The sequence below is a fragment of the Liolophura sinensis genome, chromosome 8, assembly GCF_032854445.1.
Source record: "Liolophura sinensis isolate JHLJ2023 chromosome 8, CUHK_Ljap_v2, whole genome shotgun sequence".
NCBI lineage: Eukaryota > Metazoa > Mollusca > Polyplacophora > Chitonida > Chitonidae > Liolophura > Liolophura sinensis.
The window spans coordinates 43,192,211-43,210,449 of NC_088302.1; the positions used below are offsets into that span (position 1 = coordinate 43,192,211).

Consider the following 18,239-nt stretch of genomic DNA (forward strand, 5'->3'; position numbering starts at 1 on the left):
AATGTAGCTTCACACATTTACAACAAACACCAAAAATGCAAAACCAACTAAAACTTACTAGTATATTTTTCCCACAGAATTAAATTCAGTTGGACACCTGTATTTGGATATCTCAACTTACAACACTCCATGCTTAAGATTGTCAACTTAAAAATGCCATCACCCTAACTCAGTCAAAGGTGTCCATAAATCCCACCAATGTATCCAAATACTTGACTTTATTTAATTCAGTGAAAAAAAAAGGTAAATCTCTTAGATTAACTTTCTCAATAGCCTTTCAGAGGTTTTAGAAATCCACTGCCTTTAATATTTTCAGAGGTGCAGGAAAGCAATGTGTTCACTTAATAGTTTGATTCAATGGTTTGGTTAAGTTATAGGCTGGTCATGCAAGGCAAATGGAAACTCAAACAACCGAGCTGTCCCATCAGGGATGTATTCAGGAGCATTTTAAAACTCAACCTCGAATTTGCACCAGTCAAAATATTGATCTATACAAATCACCACAAGATCCAAAATGTCTTTTAGCAAAAATTGATGATTTGCACTCAATATTAGAAGATATTAAATGCAAACACTAAAGTTTAACCTTTTGCCTATTGGACAGGTCAGAGTCCCAGTTTGAATACAACTCTGGTTTGTGTTTGCAACTTTACATGCACACTAAAAGCTCAAGTATAATATTTTAGAAATCCTGGAGTGGCCAGCACCTGAATGACATTACCCAAAACTTCTGTGATCATTTCTTATTTGTACGACATAAAATACAATGACCATGAATGTGCATTATTAGTAACAGAATGTTGTAAAAATGTTATAGCAGGGTTCCATACTAGCAGTTTGTGAGCCCTCTTATGTTCAAAAGAAAACACACCTTATCACTGCCTAGGTTTCTAAAGTTCGTATTTCACATACAGGTAGGCAGTCATTCTATCTAATGATCAGATTTTGATGACCGGAAACACTTTACTGTGGTTAAACTCAAACTCAGGTGGGCTCTGGGAGTCCTTTTTGTGTCCTCCCATCAGCAATTTCATGACCACAAAGTTTGTTTTGGCAATCTTAATCAGATTTTGAACCTCTTCACTGGGGTTGGAGATGGACTCATAAATAGCCTTAGCCTGATAAAAGCACTTATAGGCCATAGAGTACATTTCTGCCGCAGACAGCGGGAACTCATATCGGTTCAGATCCGACATTTCGCAGAACTGCGTATACTGAACCATAGGGGGAGTGATGACATTACCAAAGGGAGAGAAGCGGTGTGTGTAGCGCACTTCTTCACTGTCAAATTCAAAGCTTGGCTGTTTCATCTTGCCATCGAGACGAAATCCGACCAGAGCCTTATAGTACCCACCACAGAGTTGCTGTGCCCCCTGTGTGAGCAGCAACTCTTTACCATTCGGCTTTGGCTTTTTCTTCTTCTTGTTCTTCTTGTTACTCCTCCCCTTCGTCTGTTGTTCTGTCAGAGCCTCGTGCTCTGAGAGAAAGCTGGAGGCTCGTGTGAGAGTCGAGGCAAGCCAGGCATACAGCAGTTCATGAAGGTACCAGAAAACATAATGATACTCATATGTGGCGTACAACTCCAGCTCAAAACCAGACAGTGTGTAGTGAATCATGACCTGTAGGGTGTGGTACAACACCCAGGTGCCAAAGCAGGCCAGGTGTTGACGACTTGGGTCAGTCTTCATCAGGATGTTGTGCAGGTAAGCATCTACTTTGTCAGCTTCATCCTGAAGCGAAGCCATGTCCTCCATCAGATGAGCCCACTTGTCTCTCTGTCGAGCACGATTATGTCCTGTGATCTGGTAGATGGTACAGATTGGCCGCACAGCATGTGAAAGGAAACCATCCACATACTCTTTAGCCTGGGGGTTGTTATACAGCAATGACTTAGCAATAAGAGACGGAGGTGCTATAAAGTTTCGAATAGTGTCCTTAATGGCATCCACAACAGTAATCGTGCCGAAAATCTTCCTGCTCGGAGGTAGAAAAGTCAGTTGTAGCAGTGATCTGGACAACACACAAGGGGCTGATTTACTAAAGTCCAGGAATATCTCTAGAATGCTGTGCAGGGAGGATACTGAAGGAAGTGCACAAACCACCTTCAGTTTGTCTGCTAACTGTTCCAGGTACGACAGAGCCTCAGAGCGACTTTTAATGACAGTGTATCGAGGGAAAGTGGGTGGAAGTAGACGTTGGTTAATGATGGGTTCAAACCCCATAATTGTTGGATAGTCGTTTTTGGTTACCTCCCTTTGTTCCGGCTGAATTCCCAAAGGTTCCGTTTTCTTCATGATAGGAACGAGCTCAGTCAATTGCTCGAGAATCTTCTGTGCTTGAGGCACACCTTCACATTTGTCTTTCGTGAAAGAAATCAGCATGGACAGAAATAATCTGTAAAAGCGAATGCGGGTGTGAACCGCCACTGCCAGCTCATGCTTTTTCTCGGTGGCTGCATCTCGTTCTTCTCCAGACTTCACTCTTGTGTTTTTCAGCACACGGTTATATTCATCTTCTACTTCCTTCATCATTCCCATGACACGAACATCAGTCACGTCTCCGCACATTTTAAACCCGTATGTCATCGGCTGGAAGTCTTCCTCCTCAAACACATTAGCACGATTAATGCGGTCTCGAATCAGGTCCACAATCTTTAAGAAACACATGCTGATAGCCTTAGTACACCTGTCCTCAATAATGTAAGGATTATGCAGATATAGATTTGTAAACACAGTTTGAGCTAAAGAATGGCCTTCTAGCCAAGTTACCATGCAGGCTAAAGTGGCGTCTGTTATGCCAATCTGCTCTTCAGCAGAGAGATCCTTAATTTTGACAGTCCCTGCTTCAACAGACTTCTCTAAAGTCATGACTTTTCGTTTGATTTGGTTACACATCATGCCAGCATCCATTTTCGGGTCCATCATTTCGATGGCTGACATCGCTTCAAACAGACCAAACACTTCATCATGCATCAGTTCACCAAGCTTGAGATCTGAACATGATTCCAGAAACTCCGAAGTGATATCTTTCCAGTTGTATTTTGGCCTCACAAGCTTGTCTTCCTCGTTTTTAAGGTTGTCTTTCTCCATTTCACTGACAAGTGCGCTTCCCGGCATTTTGAGAAAAGCAACGTAGGGGCAGATAACCCAATCTCAGCAGAAAAACAAAATTTTGAGACGAATGGAAAACGGCTGCATCAGAAATAAATTATATTTACTTTTTATGACCAATTACCGTTCATAGTTGTAAATATGACGTTAGATGTAATATATCATTAGATTATGGGTTTATTTGGTGGGATTTACCAAATATTGATAAATATTGTTTCCGTGTTGGTAACAAGTTTTATACCTTGTTCACCCAGCTAGGTTCCTTTCCGCCAGGTGTCTCTAGAAGAAGTCATGTGATTTACCTGAATAGAAAGCAGACAGCGCGATGGAGGACTCAGCAATGAAATGCATCGTTCAGAAATTCAAGACTTCATTACCATGTAGTGATGCCAAGTGTATTTTGCCTTCGTTGGCTTGTAATAAACTTGCATTTTTATCCACATGTGGGGAGTTAACAGTCGTCGATATTGCTCGTGACAACGTAGCTGGACGACATGTTATAGAGGGTGTTGAGAGGTACAGTCCAGTTTGAATGCACATCAATGCAACAGATCAGAAAAAGAACGCCTCCTAGTGACTATCACATCCGATATTTTCCTTACACTTCTTGACATTGCCTGTCTTGTTCGTCACCTAATTGTATATTGCATTTTCTACCTTGTGCTGTTTTGAAAGTAATTTAATTATAGATTGAATTTTAAAACTTAGAAAGAAAGTGGAAATTTACTCTGGTGCAGTTAAATTATACTTACCGGTAATCAAAGATCTTTATTTTCATGAATTTTCTTTTGCATACACAGCTTTACAATGTGAGTCTGGTCAGGTGATTTCCACTGCACTTTTCCCATTAGTTTCTTCCACTTGTATTTCTGACTGTGATATCATATAAGAAAAGTATTCTTGTGTACTGGTAGAGCATAAAAGCCCCAAATAAAAGAATAAATGAATAGATATACAATGATCGTGAAACCTATCAGATAAATAAATTGATAAATATATAAATCCATAAATAAATAATATCTTGCCTGCCCTCCTGAAACGACAGGTTTATTTCAAGAGTAACAGGTGAGACTAAGAGCAGGAAATCAGAACTGCATGTAGCGCAGCTGTGGTGTTGGATCCGTTACTAGATTGTAAGCTAGTTTTATTGAGTAGACCTTGTGTGAATATGACCCAAATAATGGCCCCCTCCCCCCCCCCCCCCAAATAATAATCATAATAAATAGGAAATTTTTTTTGTTTTACAGCAGTTTTGTTTTTGGTTTACAGCAGTAGTGTCAGATAAATTTTAACCTCTCTGTTTTCTGGTGGTTTCAGTTTCAGTTGGCTGGCAGATACAGGTGTTGATGAGGATGAAGTGCAGTGTCCAGCATTCTGTGTAGTTGACAAAAACCTTGGTATATCCGTCTATACTCTCAGAAGTGGCACTTTAGAGACAGTGTATGCATATGAGGCAGCATTTATCAAACAGTTACTAGAGAACAGAGGTAAGGTTGACAGCTAAACAAATGCACTCTGCATATATGACATTAGGCTGTAATGTGTATGTGTCAGCTGTTTTCTTTGACATTTAAATATGGTGGCATGTTTAAATTTAGCTCACAAACCTTTGTACCCAGATTTTCTTTGGAATCATGTCATATTATGAAGCGGAACATTGTTCAGAGTGCTTATACTTCACAAAGCAGACACGTTTTGTGAAAGTATGCATTTGTTTATTTGTCATGATTGGTTTCCATAATTTGGTGAGATGCAGATTTTCTCCTACCTTCTGTTCTCCGTTTGTATGATTGTTGAGTAAATGAGAAAATGTTGAGTATGGCAATAAACAGCAAATCGCCTGTATCAGTACGCATGCAAGAACCGGGGGGAAAAAACACAAAAAAGCAGGAAGTTAAAAAGGTATATGGGATGTTTTGGGGAAATTTTGACTGTTTTAGAATATCCCAAATAATTACCTTGATAAATTAATGAGAATTTGGGTCACATTGTAACTTTAGAATTTAAATTTTTTTTTCAATTTAAATAGTACAAGTCTGGTATTTACTGCTAGACAATAATTCAAGTCATTTTCACTAAATATGGAAAATTTGATTTGATTAGAAAATACTATTATGTTTTTTGTTTTTGTCCGAAATCTCTGGTATAGCATCTTTAATTAAAAGTTAAGGGGGTAAAACTACAGTGTGTTGATGCATAGATGTGTAAGTTTTTTACTTTATACTGTTTTGTTGTAGATGTTGTGCCAACGAGTCTGGAACTGCTTAGTTACAGAGGAAATATCATCTGTTTGAACTGTGGCAATTCCACAGTAGTCTCCCTTCAGTTGAGGCGAGATGAGCCGGTGACTGCGCTATCTGTCCTATCCCTGAACCATATCCATACCTCCCCAGCTGACCCCGGGTCTCCAGTCTCTTGCCCGTACTGGACTGTGAAGAGAGATGTCCTAGTGGCTTATGATTCAAATAGTCAGAAACTCTGTATCCTTGAGTTGTTGAGTTTTTTGAAAAAGTTTGTTTGCACTACTGTTTGTTTTGTTATGTTTTAGGATGTCTGGGGTTTGTAATTCAAGACTTACACTTCGGCAAGAGAGTTATTGTTTGTTACATGCCTAACGGTAGCCAGTTTAGCCATCAGCACTTTTTAATTGCTTCTTTCTATTAACTTGATAAGCAAGTTTAATTTTTGCTTCAATTACTTGATTTTGAAGTTGGGAGACAAATCCAGATCGGGTAATGCCATAGGCTTTAAAAATGGTAGTTGTTCCTACCTCTCTGCTTAACGCTGAGAGGGTAGAACAAGGAAACAGCATTGATTGGTCAATATAATTTGACTGGATAGAGTGTTATGTCTGGTGTCTTTGGCATGATACTAAAAATTGTTAAGTATGACAGAAACACAAGCATAATTTAGCACATGTACACATGTACATGAAAAAATATGAAAGAGTTGACATGCAAGTTCTAATGCAGTTTTCATCTGGAGATTTGGTTTTCCACCTGTGTAGTTTTTGTATTTTTACGTAGCATATATTTTTATAGAATGACATTTAATAAACAACAGTAACCCTGATATATATCTACTCTTTATGAATAATATGGGTTAAAAGCATACAATATATACAGTACATACGCAACCAGTGGTTCACAACTGCATAATGACCTTAATCTTGCTAGTTGTGTACAGCGTAACCAGTGGAGGGTTACTAGCATGGCTGGACCTAGCCCAACACATTCCGAAAGAAGCGCTTGTTTGGTGGGAACTGTCAGAGGATTTGGATTATCTCTGCCTGATCAGCCATTCTAATCAGCTCTTTCACTTGAGTCTGAGGAGCTTTGTGGCGGCTTTTCCAGCCAGTTTGAAATATATGAGTAGTGCACTTGGTGATGAGACATTCACTGAGCTGTCCACTCTCAGAACTGCTAAGGCAGAAACATTTGTCACAACCACCTTAGGCGATCCACCCTGGAGAAGTCAGATGGCAGAGCTGCTAACTTTAAACTCAGTCACTAGTCAAACACCATGGTATCTCGGTTGTTATGACGAAGGATCAAAGAGAACTACTCCGAATGGGAAAACCGCTATCACTGGATTCAGAAAGAAGCATCAACCTGTGACTGACACCACAGTGTTAACATCTGAATTGAAGATCGTGAAAGAGATAGCCCTGGATGTAACATTAACGGCTAATATCCACCAAGTGGTTGTGTCTGCAAATAGTGTTGACGTAAAGTCAGGAGGTTTGACGGAATTCCACCTTGGGATCTGTAACACCACTCAAGGCACTGTTATCATTCATGGGTATGTGCAGTATCGCAAAATTTTCAAATTTTTCGTGGCAAGTTTATGTAGGAATAAGATATATAATTAAAATTTGAGGAAATCTTGTGACTGCAAGTTCTTGAATGCTTTACACTATCCCAACACCTGTAGTAATCATCTTTTAACATGAGTGTGAATTGGTAACTTTCTTAGTAATATGTTAAGCTGTTGTTCTTGAAATTTCATGACCACTGTATAAAGTGCATGTTCATGTAAAGACATTGATTATCACATAAAATTTTGCCCCCAAAAGTGCATTATCAGAGGCACTATGCTGAACCTTACATTTCCTCAGTATGATATCATACTGCCTTCCAAATGAACATAAAAACACCTTTCTAATATCAATGGAACTCTTAGAATCGGGTAAAATGTGCAAATTTGATGCAGCTTACAGGTTGTGTTTTATGAAATAGATCTGATATATTATCTGGACATGAATATTTATAGTGGGCTTGAGCTTGTATTTTTTGTGCTTTTTGATGAGTCCCATTGTTGATGTGCTGTGATTTACCTGGACTGTGTCTTTTTTTTGTACAGATTCAGCCCTGGGGAGATACTGCTGTTATCAGACGCTCCTGGACATCCTCATTTATTACTGACACCCAACACTCTAGCCACAGTGGGTCAGTTGGCTGGTCAGGAACAATTGGTCAGCAGTGTAAGTCAATGCTGATTCATTCAACTTGTGCTGTGGCCTATCTATTTTCCTCTATACACATTCATGTGCTGAGTTTTTCATTATCTCTAAACTTGATCCTTAGGTTAGCCATGTGAAAATGTCAAAATAATTATGTGGAAATTCAGTTTTCCTGAATCACAGGCATGAGATATTCTAAATTTGGGACTGTTGTTAATTTCAGGTCATGTTATACGGAGGAGCAGGGACTGCTGATGTGTTGTGTCACTTGAACAAGTGGGATCGCTGCACAATTCCCATCAACACCCTGGAAACAGGTCTCAAACACAGGCAACTGGACACTGTGACCTTTTTCCTCAAGAGCAAAGAAAACTGTAAGTGTTAAATCTCTGTATATACATGTACAATTGACCTATGCTGATGTCCACCCTTTACATTGTACATTCTAGTTTTTACCACACCTGTACTTTGTCACACCCTAAGCATCAGCATCGGTGTCTGCGTCCTATAGGGGTGGAAGTCATGTTAAAGTAAATATTAGAGGTGGTATTCCAAAAAGTACTGTATGTACTGAGTTCATGTTTTGCATACCTCTAAAGCACAATAACACAATGGGCATGTTTTGTTGTTGATGCTCTGTGTTGAATTATTTATGGTAAATTACAATATTCACCGCTTAGTCTGTTGTGTCTTGTGTATTAGAATCACTGGTAAAGTCAATTTTAGGGGTGGTAATCTTAAAAAGTACTGCATGTATTGAGCTCAGGTTTTTCATAATGGCAAAATAAGATGAGGGAATGTTCCATTGTGAATGCCCTTTATGTGTGTTAATTGACATACTTTACAAATTGAGCTGAGGATTGGCATTCATGTACAGACAAGCTCTTTGGTAGCTGTGGTACCAGCCAAAGTTTTGCATTTATATGAATGCACACATATTCTTCAAGACATAACCTCTAGAAAATTTTCACCTGTTAAATACCCTTTTATATACATAGAATCCACACTTCAGGAGAAAGCTTTACCTACCTACCCAACATTCACAAATTGAACTTTTTACTGCAAAAAACTTTTTAATTTTAAGCAATATGTCTCTTGCAAAGTAACTAAAACAGCCTAGTACTCTGCTTTCTCCCATGCAGTGTTCTCAAGTAACAGGACCAAAGTTAGCTCCCCTTCCTCAGATGGCGCTGATGGCAGTGCGACATTCTCCTGGGTGCCGTCATACAGTCATGAGGAGAACTTCAGCCAGGTGGAACCAGCCCTTGACCTCCTGGTGCAGTGTGTAAGGGAGAGCGTTGCTGAGGCGCAGTCACGACAGTTTGCGGAGCAGCTATTGTCAGTCACACTTCATCATCTGTACGGACTACAGGCTGATGCGCTGGTTGTGGTGCGCGACTGCTGGGGCTCCCCTTCCCCCTTCCCCGAGGAGAGTCAGGAGGTGGAAGTCCTGGAGGGGATTGCGGGAAAGCTGATGTTAAAGATAGGCCAGCTGAGACGCTTCCAGAGGATGCTGCTGGCTAAGTCTGCTCTGACTGCCCGGCCATTACAGGCCGCAGACACTGAGGAGGGGGTGGGGACAGACTCCCAGAGGGAACACTCAGAATGGGCCGACATGGACTCTAACGTAAGGGCTCACTACTCTCTTCTTATTTTGTTTTTTTCAATTGATACAAATTCCATTAAATATATTTTTTATGCAAGGTGCATATTGATTTGAAGATCAGAAGGTTTGTGGGTGTACACCATGCAATCTGGGTTACTCTGCCTATTAATTTAACGGCTGTCGTACGTACAGTGGTGAAAAATTTGTAAGTATACTGTTAAACACCTGTCCAACTCCACCTGTTCAATCTCTGGGTAGGTGTTTGCGCACCTGTTTGTCAGTGGTGTAAGCAAGAGATCTCAGAACCTTATCAAGTAAGTGTAGGTGCACACTTTCTTTCCACTGCTGTTATGGTATGATTAATTGTTAAAGATCATTGCTTTCATTTTTAAGACCATTTGTTCGCTTTTCCAATTCGGTCACATTATTTGAAATGTTATATTTGTAGGAAATTTGGTAGAAAGTGTTATAATGTGGGTAGGCCATAATTAACCGCATAGATGTGGGTGTGTTTCTCAACATTGTGTACCTACAAAAAGCGGAGATAGGGATATGTGTTTTGTGTACATATGCAGTCTGTAATTATTTGTCAGTTATTTTCAAATTCAGATGTAGCAAATTATTATGTCAGTGTCAGACATTGACTATCATTGCATGCACATGATACATGTTTAGCTGTACTACTCTACATGTACATCTGTTGTTCAGGATGTGATTGAGAAAGGGGTCATCTCGAACAGTATGCTGACGGTTCAGCAGTATCTATCGCAGCGTGGTCACAGACAAAAGGCTGGACACTCTGCTTTTATCCATGCATCTTTGCAACGAACCTTAAAATACCTGCACAATCAGGAGATAGAGTCTGCAAAACAGTTGCTATCTTCCCTGGTAAGATTCCTAAGTGTATCCTAAGACATACTTCTGTATATGTTTTTTTAATTGGCTAGATCAGTGTAAGCTTTACTTTATCATTTATATTGCTAGGAATTCAAAGTCAAATGTTTTGTGTGGCTATAGCACACATTGTCATGCATTTTTCTGTGACAGTTGTGGATTTGAAATATTTGTGAACCAGCTTTGTCCTTAAATCAGATTTTGTGGGTTTGTTTTAACTGTAATGAGATCTTAAGTGTGAACAAAACACAGAGCTTTTAAAAATGGGTGACACTCTGGCATCAGAAAAAGTGAAATGAGTAGAATATATTGTTAATTATCTTTCAAGAAAGACAGTGCAGTCAATGACCTTAAATTTCACCAAAAACTTGCATTTTTATACTCAAATAAATGTCACAAAATAATACATTTGGTTCTGAAATTTAAACATTTCAGCTTAAAAACCTCTAAACACCTGTCTAATGTATAAGGAGTGTAGAATTCTGAGAATCATGCATAAGGTGCAATTTAATCATGAGTGCAATTTGAGGTGTATTTTTGCACCAAAAAAAAAAAACAATCAAGAATTTTCATTTACATTTAAATCTTTAGAACTGTCAGTACTTATCTAGCTGTGTAGAGATTTGAGAAACACCAAAAGTCACCTGTGGTTCTATCCTCCATTACAGGGATTTAGTGTAGCCGGTAAGCTCTGGGAGTTTGTGTTGTTCTCTAGAGATGTCCGACAACGGGACTTCACTCTGAGAGAATTGAAGAAACTGACTGCTCTGACCACAGAGCAGTCTTCAGTACTGGAGTTCTACAATCTGTTGTCTGAGGCATATACTGAACTGCATGGTAAAGAGATGGCAGAAATACAAACAGCAAAAGATTCTAGGTGAGAAGATACATGTCTATCAGAAGTACAAATTAATGTGGACGAAAATTCGGCAGCACAAATTGGGACAAGTTCTTTAGTAAATAGGGCACATGATGTTTTATGTTTGGATGACAATGCTTATACTCATCATTTATGATTTGTTTGGCTGTCTACAGTAAAGATTGACATTGTATTAACCAGATAAAGAAAAAACAATGATATTCTTTTTACCCGCATCACAAAACAACAATGCTATATTTACCCAGATCACAAAACAATATCACTGCATTACCCAGGTCACAGAAGAATGCCACGATATTTGGCCAGAGCACAATATAGTGCCACTTTATTTACCAGATCACAAAACAATACCACTGTATTTACCCCAGATCACAAAACAATACCACTGTATGAAGCCAGATCACAAGAAAAATGCCACTGTACATATATTTACCCAGATCACAAAATAGTGCCACCGTATTTACCTAGGTCACAAAAGAATGCCAGCGTATTTGGCCGGAGCACAAAATAGTGCCACTGTATTTACCAGATCACAAAACAATACCACTGTATTTACCCCAGATTACAAAACCAAGGAAGTTAAAGACATACATGTAGGGTCAGGGGCAAGAAAGCTTCTGTAGTGCTGTCCATCTTAAAAGTCTGCAGGAGTATAATAAGGTTATTGAATATGAGGGTTGACAGGACAAAATCAGTTTTATTGGCTTTAACCTGTTGATGAAAAATCTGATTTCAAATTATGTATTGGTTTATGCAGGGTTCATCGTGCTGGTCATAATGCAAAATTCATATCCTATCTTTTAGTAGATTTTCTTTCTTTTATAAAATGTCTTACTTTTTCATTGACCCATCCACATAATGTTTAATAATAGGTCTGAATTGTGCAGAATGATCATATGCTTAGCTAATTGTAACTGCCATGACTGCCATAAAGTTTCCATGGTGAAGACATGTGTTTCTATGGTTTGTTATGCCATGATTGATTTGTGGAAAGAAACCCTGACTTATAATGACCCTCGAGTAGAAGATTTTATTATTTATAACTAAGTAACAGTTAATAAAGCACACTTAATGTCACTGTGCTATGTTTCATTTAACAGATTGTGGGAGAAGACAGCTGATGTGTCAGAATGTCTGCCTGACTCCCCAAGTCGTATCCTCAGGGTGGGGAGTGGGGAAACAAGGCGTGGCAGCCCAGCAGATCATGTTCTTTTTGATTGGCTCCTGCACTGGAATTTTCAAAGAAGGCAAAGAATTTTATTGGATGCATCTGGCAAAGGTATGACTTTTGGGAGGTGAATGTGTATTGCTGCGGTCATGTTTGTCTGTCAGGCAATCACTGCCTTACTTTGGTATACAGTGTATCCGTTTTTAACTTGCTTGTAAGAATTAAGGAGAGCTATTGTGACAGGAGGATCAGATGCTGCAGATGGCAGTGGCGGTGTCCAGGTTGGTTGGCCAGTCATAATGCAGTGGCAACCGTGGTATACACATAGCCATTTGTTGGTAGATATTTGCATACCAAGGAAGGTTTTACCTCATAGCTCAACATGTCTTCAGCCGTTCACAGGGTTGTAGTTCCCACCCATAATACAAGAATTGCCAAATGCAGTTCACAATTTGCATATCAAAGACCTGTGTGGTAAATTTGTGGACAAGCTCCCCACAGTGTCGTTTACCACTGCAATGATTTTGAAGTCACTGCTCTACAATCCTTATGTAGAGATAAACAGTCATAATTGTGACAGTATAATCATTTTGGTCTTTTTTGTTGATTTAATGACAAGATGTTAGATGTATGTAACTTTATTTCTTAAATTCAATCCCTGGAAAGGAAGCCAGTATGAGGATAAGGCATAAAAAAGTCCATAAATATATGGACTGACTACATAATCTACATGTACATGCAATGGCAATTATCTGCATGCACCAATTCATATTATGGAAATATCTACTGCATTAATATTAAGAAATCATTGTAAACAAATGCCCTGACCTTGAATACACTGGCAAATATTTAGGTGCACTGGTGCATGTATGCATCCCATATTTCTACCCTGCTCTCCAGTTGTCTGGTAAATAGATATATAAATCATGCTTTTCTCCTCTTCACAGACATATCTCTGACAGATTTTGACAGCACTGTATTATGGGATTATTTCCTGTCACACTGCAACAGAAAGGTGCTTCAGGATTGGTTGGAATTCAGCTTTCTTGGAGATTCTGTGCGCCATGATCAGATGCAAACTCTTCCACCATTGGCTGCAGACATCATTGAGGACATGGATAACTGTCCAGATTATTTGAGGCAGATTTTACAAGATCAGTGTGCCAGGTATGTGATATTGTCATCATTGCAAAAAAACTTATTCCTTTAATAAATCAGCTAAAAATGAGAATCTTTCAAAAGAATCTTACTCTTGAAAACATGTTAGTCAGTGAGTATTGCCAGTCCTTAGAAAGTACATGTACCTTGTATAACTGAGATATTCAACATTTGAAGCACAGAATTTTGATTACCCAGAACTCTTTTGTAACTTAAGATAAGAAATGATCACTGCTTGTCAGAAAGCTGCTGAAAGGTGTGAAAAAGAAACAACCCATTCAGCTTTGACATATTCAGCTACAGTTGTGGTATAAGATCTACATAATTAAGAGTTATGACAGCTCTAAGTGCTGTCAGTATTCTGAAGTGGAAAATAGACAATGCTTAAGTGATTAAGACCGTTTCAGTGGCTAGAGCATCTGCCTCAAACTCTGGTCATACCAAAGACTGTAAAAATGGTACTTGTTGCTGCCTTGCTTGGCACTCAGCACTGAGAGGTCAAGACTTTGTTGGCCCGGTGTTAGTATAATGGTCCTGGATGGGTGTCATGTCTGGTGTCTTCAATGGCGGTAGCACTTTAGTGGCGTGGACTCGCCCTGTCACAAGAAGACACAGTATATGCACATGAACCTAATGACACCTCGTAGTAAAATTTTTAAGTATGACGTAAAACTTAACAGCATACAAGAATGCATGCATCCTAAGTGATTAAATCTTTAGTGTGTACCTTCTCCTAATGAAGACATTGTTGAGGGAAAAGAAGATGATGAAAGGTGTCCCATTTAATATTGATTGGTGTTTTATACTGTATACTTAAGAATATTTCACTCATATGACAACGACCAACATTATTGTGGGAGGTTACCGGGCAGAGCCTGGGGGAAACCCACAACCATCTGCAGGTTTCTGTCAGGCCTTCTCACATAAGGCCGGAGAGGAAGCCAGCATGAGCTGGCCGTCAACTCACAGCGACACTATTCATCACACTGGCGTGCTAATCACCTCGGCCACGGAGGGCTCCTGTGTCATTGTGTCACACTGGCATGCTAACCACCTTGACCATGGAGGCTTCTGTGTCATTGTGTAACACTGGCGTGCTAACCACCTCGGCCATGGAGGCTCCTGTGTCATTGTGTCACACTGGCATGCTAACCACCTTGACCATGGAGGCTTCTGTGTCATTGTGTAACACTGGCATGCTAACCACCTTGACCATGGAGGCTTCTGTGTCATTGTGTAACACTGGCGTGCTAACCACCTCGGCCATGGAGGCTCCTGTGTCATTGTGTCACACCGGCATGCTAACCACCTCGGCCATGGAGGCTTCTTTGTCATTGCGTCACACTGGCATGCTAACCTTCTCGGCCATGGAGGCTCCTGTATCATTGCGTCACACCGGCATGCTAATCACCTCGGCCACGGAGGCTCCTCTGTCATTGTGTCACACTGGCATGCTAACCACCTCGGCCATGTAGGCTCCTGTTTCATTGTGTCACACTGGCATGCTAACCACCTCGGCCATGGAGGCTTCTGTGTCATTGCGTCACACTGGCATGCTAACCACCTCGGCCATGGAGGCTCCTGTGTCATTGCGTCACACTGGCATGCTAACCACCTCAGCCATGGAGGCTCCTGTGTCATTGTGTCACACTGGCATGCTAACCACCTCGGCCATGGAGGCTTCTGTGTCATTGCGTCACACTGGCATGCTAACCACCTCGGCCATGGAGGCTTCTGTGTCATTGCGTCACACTGGCATGCTAACCACCTCGGCCATGGAGGCTCCTGTATCATTGCGTCACACCGGCATGCTAATCACCTCGGCCACGGAGGCTCCTCTGTCATTGTGTCACACCGGCATGCTAATCACCTCGGCCACGGAGGCTCCTCTGTCATTGCGTCACACTGGCATGCTAACCACCTCGGCCATGTAGGCTCCTGTTTCATTGTGTCACACTGGCATGCTAACCACCTCGGCCATGGATTCTCCTGTGTCATTGCGTCACACTGGCGTGCTAATCACCTCGGCCACAGAAGCCCCTGTATCATTGTGTCACACTGGCATGCTAACCACCTCGGCCATGGAGGCTCCTGTGTCATTGTGTCATACTGGCGTGCTAACCACCTTGGCTATGGAGGCTCCTGAGATGTTCCATTCAAATGGTGTCAGTAGTTCCTTTTGTACAGGTATGGTGGGTCTGCATTTTCTGTTTGGTGTGGAAGTAGTAGATTCAGGTGTACTGTATTGCCTGTTTCAGGAGATCTGTTTATAGTAACGGCATTCTGAGATTCTTATTTGGTGTACAACTACAATATACATGTATTTCTGTCTTCACTGTTAGTAGTATGTTTCCAGTTCCTGCTCTTCTGTCCGTAGGTACGGTGTATTCAGCAAGGCTGACTTGGAGTGTTTTCCTCTGTTTCTGTCGCAACTGGTTAGGGTAGGATCAGTGATGAGAACTCCCCATCCCCTCCAGGACAGCGCTTATCTCAGCCTGTCCCACTTCCACCCAGCCTTCCTCAAGTACTGCTGCACAGAGAACCTCCCCTCCCTCATGTGGACTACCTGGACTATTACCGGTAAGATTTGGTGATTTTCGGGGCAGTTGTACGTATATGTTAGCAGGTTTTTACGTGAAAGTAAGTCTTACATATACAAACTGACTCTTGATACATCCACCTGTTTGTAAACCCACCATCAAGACTTTTGTCTATAAGCTCTCCATACGTCTATCTGTCTATAAACTATAAGCCTCTTCACACATGTACCTTTCTATAACCTCTTCCACACATGTACCTGTCATAAGCTCCCCATACAGGGTACCTGTTTATAAGCTCCTCCATGCACATACCTGTCCATAAGCTCTCCATACGTGTACCTGTCTATAAGCTCACCACACATGTACCTATCTATAAGCTCTCCATACATGTACCTGTCTATAAGCTCTCTATACATGTAACTATAAGCTCTCCAGACATGTACCTGTAAGCTCTCCGTACAGATTCCTGTCTATAAGCTCTCCACACACAGACCTGTCTATAAGAAGACACTTGTTGACAAGTTCTACATTGTATACAGGTAACCATGTTGTTATTCTTCTTCCAGCCTTGATCCTTCCTTAGCTCTGAACTGCCTGGATGAGGTGTTAACAGAAGAACAGTTTTGGCTTCCAGTGCTCACTAATTTTTATGCTTTGGCCAAAAATCCATCTGGTACGACACATATCAAGAACCTGTCCTTTAATTCCAGAATTTGTTCCCATCTTTGAGGTATCTAATTCCATTAAGAGCTGTAATTTGCACTGGATTGTACTGTAAGATATGACATTTTGTCTTTACATATGTGGTTAAAAATATATGTTTTATTAAATTTCATGTTTAAGATTAACATCTAGATGCTTGATGCTGCCTTTATGTCTCTGTGGCAGGTGGCCCCCATTTAAAGCTTTTGAGGTGAACACAGTAAAAATATATCTCCAATTTCTGACAAACTTTTTGTTGTTTTCTTCTCAGTACCTAGTTTCATGTTAAAGGCAAGCCTGTCCAATGCCGCTTTTGTCAATCATACAAACCTGATGAATGGAAAAGTAGAGGAAGAGTTTAGCAGACACACCCACTCGCTGCCATAGCAACTGCTCTGTATTCACCATGTGGTGTGAGTGACCACATTTTTGGCCTTACTTATAACAGTTATTCCAAGAAAGATTTGCTATTAAAAGTCAAAGTTTCTTGAATGAATATTGTCATTAGATAAAAAAGATTTAGTTCATAATGGAAAACTCCTGCTTTGAAATTTGCAGAAAAGGTATTATCTATGCAGGACTTAGATTACCTGTTAAAGTGAACATAAAGGTCTGCCACTACATATACATACAAAAAAGGACATAGGACAGAGTTATCGCAGAAAAACAGCGGCCATATCACAATACGTACATGTTGGGTGGGAGAGCCAGGGTGAGCTAGCAGGAAAACCGCCTTGGAGTCATTGCTTGAAGAAAAATATTGTGACTTTGCATTGTTTTTCCTTAGCAGTCGGACTTATTATGAAAATATCGTCCCAAAATTTGAATGAAAGAGTTTGTAATAAATGAGAAGGCCATGCTATGTTCGGTAAATTCCCTTTGGTACAGCCAGCTAGGCCTAATTCTTATACACATGCAGGATGAGTATGAGCAGGACTGCTTGAAACATGACGCTTGTTTCCACGTACATCACCGTGTCGAGCGTCAAACTAAAGAAACATTGGCGCTTTGAACACGGAACAGAGCTGATACTCCTTTGGTTGGGTATCAGGCATTTCTGTTTGTATTTTTTCATTGTCACATTGTTTAATACCAGTGGTACAGGAGAGCGCTTAGGGTTTGTAACGTCCCTCTAGACAGCTCTAACACGGTAAAATGGCGTCACCAAATAGTTGCCAGGTACTGGCGATTGTTTGCTATTTATTTTATTGATAACCAGTGCAGAGTTTTAAAATATTTTTAGAACATTTCTGGAATACTACTTTATTAATTCAGATTTAGTGGCTGACTTTATGTTCACTTTAAGTTGGACATTCCCTCCTACTGATTTTCTGTTGACATTTTGGAAATGTTTGTATTCTACAACAAATTTAATGTCTCTACCTAAAAAGCATGTGAAATGTTAAATATTGTTATTTTAATATAAATTCATTTAGGTTCCAGTTTTAAAAATGTACACTCTGTTACTGGAATAATTTAGGGGCTTCTTATTTTGGGCACACCCTTTATTCATTACCAAGGTAATTTAAAACCTTCGCTGTGAAAACCATTCAAACTTTCAGAGTGTTAAAATCAGTAATCACGTAACTGAGATGGACATAAAGGCAATCTTTTGTTCTTTTGCTGTGGAATCTTTTAGGTGGACACAGTGGTGAGCAGGAAGAAACTGCTGGGCAAACTGGTCCCTGCCTCCCTGGAGAAGCAGTTAGAGAGATACCC

The 18,239-nt window shown here is 40.3% G+C and overlaps 3 protein-coding genes across 3 annotated transcripts; 2 read left to right on the forward strand and 1 right to left on the reverse strand.

Annotated features, from left to right (window-relative positions):
* Positions 1–317: 317 nt before the first annotated feature.
* LOC135472951 (N-alpha-acetyltransferase 35, NatC auxiliary subunit-like) lies at positions 318–3,088 on the reverse strand. Its single transcript, XM_064752694.1, has one exon. It carries the CDS (start codon positions 2,970–2,972, stop codon positions 939–941), a length of 2,034 nt encoding a protein of 677 aa, XP_064608764.1. The 5' UTR covers positions 2,973–3,088; the 3' UTR covers positions 318–938.
* Positions 3,089–3,435: 347 nt separating this feature from the next.
* LOC135473563 (spatacsin-like) lies at positions 3,436–9,082 on the forward strand (the record flags this gene model as incomplete). The annotated part of the gene is made up of 7 exons (XM_064753418.1): positions 3,436–3,626; positions 4,428–4,597; positions 5,348–5,590; positions 6,287–6,911; positions 7,473–7,593; positions 7,796–7,946; positions 8,715–9,082. Coding segments are annotated over exons 1-7 (1,869 nt in total), but the record flags the coding sequence as incomplete, so codon positions are not given.
* Positions 9,055–18,239, forward strand: LOC135472625 (spatacsin-like). The gene is made up of 9 exons (XM_064752222.1): positions 9,055–9,199; positions 9,887–10,066; positions 10,741–10,949; positions 12,053–12,231; positions 13,068–13,287; positions 15,656–15,858; positions 16,385–16,491; positions 16,792–16,933; positions 18,160–18,239. Exons 1-7 carry the CDS (start codon positions 9,083–9,085, stop codon positions 16,399–16,401), a joined length of 1,125 nt encoding a protein of 374 aa, XP_064608292.1. The 5' UTR covers positions 9,055–9,082; the 3' UTR covers positions 16,402–16,491; positions 16,792–16,933; positions 18,160–18,239.